This window comes from Hordeum vulgare, chromosome 6H, assembly GCF_904849725.1.
Source record: "Hordeum vulgare subsp. vulgare chromosome 6H, MorexV3_pseudomolecules_assembly, whole genome shotgun sequence".
NCBI lineage: Eukaryota > Viridiplantae > Streptophyta > Magnoliopsida > Poales > Poaceae > Hordeum > Hordeum vulgare.
This window is the reverse complement of record NC_058523.1, coordinates 65,591,623-65,599,776: the sequence shown is the minus strand read 5'-3', so window position 1 is coordinate 65,599,776 and position 8,154 is coordinate 65,591,623. Positions and strand designations below refer to the sequence as shown.

At 42.8% G+C, this 8,154-nt stretch overlaps 1 protein-coding gene across 1 annotated transcript; it reads left to right on the top strand.

Moving 5' to 3' along the window:
• Positions 1–2,866: 2,866 nt before the first annotated feature.
• Positions 2,867–7,580, top strand: LOC123405101 (disease resistance protein RGA5-like). Its single transcript, XM_045098935.1, has 3 exons — positions 2,867–3,273; positions 3,371–3,763; positions 5,648–7,580. The coding sequence occupies exons 1-3, from the start codon at positions 2,867–2,869 to the stop codon at positions 7,578–7,580; spliced, it is 2,733 nt and encodes a 910-aa protein (XP_044954870.1).
• The last annotated feature ends 574 nt before the right edge of the window (positions 7,581–8,154 follow it).

Here is an 8,154-nt window from a genome sequence, read left to right as displayed (position 1 = left end):
GGGCTAAGTGGGGAAGGGAACCAGCCCCTAGGTGGGCTGGTGTGCCCCCACCCAGCCCATGCGCACCAGAGAAGGGGGGAACCCTAGGCGCAGGGAGGCCCAAGGCCCACCTAGGGCGCCCCCCCCTTTCCCTGCCCTGGCCGCCACCCCCCTCCCATTTGGTGGCTGCCACACCACCTAGGGGGGAACCCTAGGGGTGGCGCACCCCCTCCCCCTCCTCCTATAAATAGAGAGGGGTTTTGGCCCTTGGGAGACAGACTTCTCCCTCTCCCTCGGCGCAGCCCTGCCCTTCTTCCTCCTCCTCTCTGCCGGTGCTTAGCGAAGCCCTGCCGGGAGACCTCGTCTCTCCATCGACACCACGCCGTCATGCTGCCGGAGAACTTCTCCTACCTCTCCCTCCTCCTTGCTGGATCAAGGTGCGGGAGACGTCACAGGGCTGCACGTGTGTTGAACGCGGAGGTGCCGTAGTTCGGCACTCAATCGGAATCACACCGCGATCTGAATCGCCGCGAGTACGACTCCATCAACCGCGTTCTAGCAACGCTTCCGCTTAGCGATCTTCAAAGGTATGAAGATGCTCTTACCCCTCTCTCGTTACTGGTCTCTCCATAGGAAGATCTGAATATGGCGTAGGAAAATTTTGAATTTATGCTACGTTACCCAACAGTGGCATCCGAGCCAGGTTTTCTATGCGTAGATTCTATGCACGAGTAGAACACAAAAGTTATGGGCGATGATTTGTCAATTTTTTTGACGCTACTAATCTTATTCTTTTCCGGCGGTATTGTGGGATGAAGCGTCCCGGACCGACTTTACACGTACGCTTACGTGAGACTGGTTCCACCGTCACACATGCACACCGTGCATAAAGATGGCTAGCGGGTGTCTATCTCTCCTACCTTTAGGCTTCCGAAGCTAAGTTTGCAGCATAGATTGTCTTTTCTCTTTTTAAGGATTAGCATAGATTGTCAAACATGTAATTAATAAGTAGTCTCGCTGTTGTTACTTGTGCAAGCATTATTAGACGTTGTTGTCAGTTAAGAATTTTGCTGCCTTATCACTCATCCGTGGTTTCAGGAAATTAGCTGGAATAGCCAACCACGATATGACATGAGAAGTGCAAGAATATAGATTTTTCAGGAGGAAAAAAAGGGGGCTGGTTGACTACTTGACTTTCAGGGATGTTAATTGCGATATCCCGCTTTTGACACCACATATTTGGTTGATCTTTTTTCCTTCTTCTTTTTTGCGGGGAATATTTGGTTGATTATTTGACACCACGTAACCGGCCACTGGAAAATTCCTGGACGCGCGGCCGCAGTTTCTGAAGAATCTGCAACTGGCCAGCCAGGGTTAGCCGGCAAATGAACGCGCCGGCAGCCAGACTCTACTTAATCGGGAAAAGCAATGCCTGCAAAGATTGATCTCGAATTCTCGATGCAGGATGTGCGATGCCTGCAAAGATTGCGCGCGACCAACCGCGTTCCTTTTGATTTCTTTGCCGGCGACGCTGAAACCTGCGTGATATTTATGGACTTGGCACCTGAGATGAGATCTCTGAAGAATGCTACACGGATGAAGAGAGCAGCAAGAAGAATATCATCGAGCGTGCAAAGGTGCCCAGATTCTACTGTCCAGATTGGACCAAATGAACTGTCGAGTGAGGCGTCAGTTCGTATATACGGCTGTGACAGTCGGATTACCTTTTTATTTAACCTCGGACCACCTTGTTGGTAGCGAAAATACGGACTATCTCTATATTCCTGAATTTAAGTGGTGGAGGCGCAGCAGATGGGACAGCATCAGGGACCAATGCATCTAGCCTATCACAAGTTCGATCACTTGCACGGTTCGGGGAATCCAAGCACATACGTCCTCTTTTGCATTGTAAGCATCCCAGAGTAAAAAAAAATAAGTATCGAACGAACTATGCCACTACGAAATCGATCTGACAGCTATTAACCAATTGTTTCGATTGACGTATTTATTGGTTTCAGCCGACCAATACGTGAATCTCTCTACTGAAACACAACGGCTTGTGCACTCTAGATGGGTTTGAACTTTGAATTGAACTGGGGTGGAGCTCCTTGGAGGATATCAAGGGACTCGGTGAGCTGAAGAATGACACAGAAGCTATACGTTAGAAGTATTCCTTGGATCATATTGTAACAACCTGAGGATGATATTCAGACCAAGCCAGTTTTCCATAGAAGCATAGTGCATTCATTTATTTATCCAAAAAATGGTTGCCCTTCAGGTTTTGTTTGCTTCAAATTCTTTTATGCTCCATCTAAATACTTGTCGCATCCATCAACGAGGCAATTTTACTGCACCATAAATTGCAGAAAAACAATGAAGTCTAGGTAGATTTCTGTGAAATAGAATTGGCTTGTCACAAACATTTATTGTGTTGCGCTAGATTGCAGCCCAGGCCGCCTGACCTATAAGGCTATAAGCATACTTGATCACATCAAACATAAATTAAAATATGACATATTATAATTAGTTAATTACTAAGCAAATATAAAAAGTACAAGTCCAGCCAAGTTACTTAAAACTGTTTTTAAAACAATGACAGCGATCGTCCATCCACTAGCTGAAGCGAATGATGATATCACACATGCATTGTGTCATTTAGTTGAAGAAGCATCTTCAGGCTGAGCTATTGATTTATGCCCATAATATGTTATACAACTACGTGCAGCCGCCGTCCACCTCTCGAGCTCCGCCTCACCTGTTGGATTTTGCTGTTGTGCCCCTATCTTCTCTCACAAGAGGAAATAGACAAGTTTTCGCCTGCTTCATCGGTAAGAGCAACACACGGGCATGGCTATTGAGCGCGTAGGATAAGACAACTCACATCAAGATGTCTGCACAAATCGTCAGCGCCGCCATAGGGGTGATGAACCCCCTCATCAGCAAGCTTGCCACACTGATGGGTGACAAGTACACTAAGCTCACAGGGGTGAGGAGACAGGCCTCATTCCTCAAGGATGAGCTAAGCACCATGAAAGCCCTGCTTGAGAAGCTTGAGCTCATGGACGAGCTTGATCCCTTGGCCAAAAACTGGAGAGATCATGTCAGGGAGATGTCCTATGACATGGAGAATTGCATAGATGACTTCATGCGTGACCTTGGAGGCACTGATGTCAAAACGGGATTTATCAAGAAGACCGCTAGACGTCTCAAGACGTTGCGCAAGCGTCATCGCATTGCTCATCGGATGGAGGAGCTCAAGGTCCTTGTTCTACAGGCAAATGAACGACGCATGCGGTACAATATTGTTTTTCTTTCAATATAGGAGCTCCTAGCTTTCAATATCATTCATATGAAACCAGTAAATATCTAGCTCTCTTGTTCTGATACAAAGGTACAAGATTGATGATTGTATCAATTCTACTTCTCGGATCGTTTCAGTCGATCCTCGGATATCGGCGATCTACAAGCAAGCAGCAGGCCTTGTCGGTATTGATGGCCCAAAGAAAGAGCTTGTAAGTTGCTTGACAGAAACCCAGGATAACCTCAAGGTGGTGGCTATTGTTGGCTTTGGTGGTCTTGGTAAAACTACACTTGCCAAGCAAGTGTATGATGAGATCGGAGGACAATTCGGTTGCAAGGCATTTATATCCATTTCCCAAAGACCTGATATGGCAAGCCTCCTTAGTGGTCTACAATTGAAGCTTGGGATGAAGGAAGAGTCATCTCATGCTCACGAGGTGCAAGATATCATTGGTTGTCTTAGAGAACATCTCACACATAAGAGGTACTACTTATTTTGATCTAACTGTCACTTGCTGTGCGCTTGGATAGTTAATTACTTATGATAATGTGATACAACTCCAAATTATTTGGCAAGCTTTAGTGACTTTTAAGTATCTTTACCAATGTGAGAGATATGATTTAGCCTGCCGCCAGATCTTGTTGGGCTTTTCTGCTTAACCGATGAAAGGATGAAGTTACAAGAAGTATCTTACCTTCTTTTCAAAATGCATGATGGTTTATCTATAGCTCACTCAACTTTCATAGTTGATATTGATAGTTGACTGATTAAGATCTTCACATCACATCTACTTGCAAGAATATCGTGCTTACATTAGATGGTGCATATTGGAAATAGTTATTTATTGATCAATCACCTACTTGCAAGAATATCGTGAATATCGTGCTTGCAAGAATTGCAAAACCATAGATTTATGTCTAGTTTGTAAGAAATGGTTATGGTTGATCAGGTCCAAATGATATCATTCATTATAAAATAGTCCTTTCAAACTATAACTATAATCTATTGCTTACGATCAGAGTAAGCAAGCATCATTTGTTTCAGAACAAAGGGGTTAATTAACAAGGCAACACAAAGTGTAAATTAACCATGAACCACTTTTCACACATCTTACTTTTTTAATACTTCAACTTTTGTTATACAAAATTGACACGAGTGTGTTCGTGTCTTCATGGTCCTACTATATGCTCTCACACATTGACTACATGTTAGTATTATTATCATTGAACGTCTATGTAGCTAATAAAACACTAGACAATTGCATGTGTAGGATGACTCTTAAAGTCAAACAATCACCTAATATAAGTTGAGTAACTAATCGAGCATGTTTTAAGATGCATGATTAGTTGTTCACTATAGTCCACTGATTACTACCTCCATCCGAAAATACTTGTCGCTCAGACGGATGTATCTAGAAGTATTTCAGTGTTAGATACATCCATTTCAGCGATAAGTATTTCCGAACGGAAAGAGTATTAATTAAATGGTGTCATAGATAATAGCTAGAGCCACACACGCGTGTGTGCTCACATATGCTGACACTTCAAACGCCTCAAATCCCAATCCAACCTCCAAATGGCACCCTCCATGTTGACGCGCCACCGGCTTGAGCTTGGCAGCATTGAAGATGGGAATTTTGTGCAAGAGAGTTATATTGTTATGGAATTCAAAAAAGTAAAGATTAAAATAGCAAACTCATCAAATGAAATAAGGGCCACTAAAATAAGTAGAGTAGAATTTTGTCATCATCACATGAGCCTACTAAAAATGACCAAGATGAGAAGATAAGAAAACTCTAGATGGACGTATGAAAGGGAGAATTTTTGGAGGATCACTCAATCTTAATTCTTTATTGATTATGTAACTAAAGTATAATTAGCATAGGCACAAACTGAAATTGTTAGTCATCACATTAGAGTTATATCAATGGCAAAGATTAGTAAAAAAGGGTATTACTTACATGCATACATAAATGTACTGGCTCATGTCACTAGCTTTGATATTATATAATACTCCTTTCATCCCAAAATAAGTGTTTCTAATTTTGTGTAAAATTAGTACAGTCATACTAAATCACCATCACTTATTTTTGGATGGAGGGAGTATAAGGTTGTGGTCCTTTTGTTTTTGAGCATTTTTAAGATTCGTTACAGAGTTTTGACACGTCGTACATGAATTAATTTTGTTTAGGATTGAATATTATGTGGACATGCTAATTAACGTAAGGAATATTATATTCTTGCTTGCATCCTTTTAATTTTATTATTGATATTATTATTTGTGCATTATCAGGTTGGTGTGCTTTCATCTGCAACAATGTAATCATATCATAATGTAACATATATAATATGTACAAATCATCAACAGGTACCTAGTTGTAATTGATGACTTATGGGATCAATCAACATGGAATATTATGAGTTGTATCTTTCCAGACGTTGCTAATGCAAGTAGAGTAATATTAACTACTCGAGTTAATGATGTGGCTATTTGGGCATGCCACAATGACCGTGAATGTGTTTACAGAATGAGACCCCTCAAAGAACAAGACTCAAGAATGTTGTTCTGTAATAGAGTATTTGGTTCCGGATATGCATGTCCACCGCAGTTAAAAGAGGTTTCAGCTGAATTTTTGAAGAAGTGTGGAGGGTTGCCACTTGCAATCATCACTATAGCTAGCCTATTAGCTAGTTGTCAGTCAAGGTCAAAGGACGAGTGGCAGAGCATAAGAAATTCTCTTCGTGCCAAGTTTGCCTCAACTCCGACAATGATAGAGGTGAGGAGTATATTGAACCTTAGCTACATGCATCTTCCTCTTCATCTCCGCCCATGCCTGCTATACCTTGGCATGTATCCAGAAGACCACGAGATTATGATGCGTGATCTGGTTCTACAATGGGTAGCCGAAGGATTTGTAAGTAATTCTCATGGATCAGATATGGAGGGTGTTGCGAAGAGTTATTTTAATGAGCTTATCAATAGAAGCCTGATTCAGCCTGAAAAGAGGATAGGCAATGAGGTGGTGGAGTCTTGCAAAGTGCATGATATGATGCTTGATTTGATCATTATGAAGTGTGCAGAAGAAAATTTTATTAGTGTGGCATATAATTGTGAAGATGTTGCAAGAATGCATGCCTTCAAGCACAAGGTTCGTAGATTGTCCTTGAATCCAAGCGCTAAGGATGCAACATCAGGGATCTTTCATACTAGCATGTCACAAGTTCGATCATTTTCACAGTTCGGGGAGTCCAAGTGCCAACCTCCTCTCTCGCTATTTAAGTACCTTCGGGTGCTGGTGTATGAATTCTCATACAAAAGGGGTACAACACTTGACCTCACCTGTATTTGTCAATTGTTTCAACTAAGGTATCTGAAAGTTGTTGCATTCCAATGCATTGTACATCTCCCTACCAAAATTCAAGAGCTTGTTCATTTGGAGACGATGCAAATAGCTAGCCGACCGACGCAAAACTTTCCTTCAGATACAATTTTCTTGCCACGATTGTCTCAACTGACCCTTCCGAAAGGTATAGGGCTGCCCCAAGGGATCAAAAGCATTAAATCATTGCGTGCTCTGGACTGCTTTGATATTGGTAAGAGCTTGCTAGAGGATATTGATGGCCTTGGTGAGCTGACCAATCTCAGGATCTTGATGTTCCATGGCAAAGTAGAGGTGGAGGTATTTGATGCTTTGCTATCCTCAATTGGAAAGCTCTCTAACCTCAGAGTACTTATTGTCCATGGGGAGTCTTCTAAACATTATTGCGATGTGATATACTCACTGCCCAACTCTCCTCTCCATATCGAGAAAATTTATCTACGAGCGTGGTTGTTGAAGAGAATTCCCAATTGGATTGGCGACCTCCATTGCCTTGGTAGCCTGTCTTTGACAATTGAGCTTCTATCGACTGATGAGGTTTATGTTGTTGGAAAGCTTCCCTCCCTCGTCCAGCTATATCTTTGGGTGACAAATATAACTAAAGATATTGGTGTTGCAATAGTCCGCACAGGATTATTCCCCATCCTGGAGGACCTTAGACTCTTCTCTGAAGATAATGATGATACTACAATATGCGTGGAGTTCGAGGCAGGGGCGATGTCCAACCTACGACTACTCGGTCTAGAAATATGTGACAAGTGGGATGGTGCTATGCCACTGGGCATGGAACACCTGCTGGCACTCGAGCACATTCGTATAGGTGTAAGATCCTCCGTCCACAAGCGACATGATGTCGAGACTGCTTTCAGGACTGCCGCTGATGTGCACCCAAAACGCCCTTCCATTACAATGTTCGCTTGATGGGCACTCTCTATAGATTATCCCTTGTTTGTTTACTCTTTTATTAAACATTGTTCCAAATGTAACTTGCTGTCCAGGTGTAATTAGATTTCATAATCAGTTCCAAATGTTTTAATAGGAATACTCTGAAGAGAGATAAACAAGTGGTTTTGACTGGTTTATTTACAGAAACGCTTATGATAGATTCACCATGCTAGAACCCAAAGTATCGAGTATCGACATCGGGACTTCGGGAGTACATTCAGTAGCACGGCACCTTTACTCCCAAAAAAAAAAGAGGAGCACGGCAACTCTCTTGAAACAGGCTTTTGCCCCGCTTTATAGATAAAGCACAACGATCAGAATCCAACCAACACGTCCGAACAAAGAAATAAAAAAGAGAGACCGTTGAGGCAACAGCACAGTCCAGCCCAATAAAAGAGAAGAAACAAAAAATGCCCTTACGGGGACAAGCTAGGCAGCAAGCAAGGAAGAGGAGAGCCGTCGGACGGCCGCCATCAACGCGTCCAGGTAGTGCTGGAGCCGGTCCCGGTCCCGGGTCCTAACGAGCGGATGCCAATGCTGCAAGAAGGCA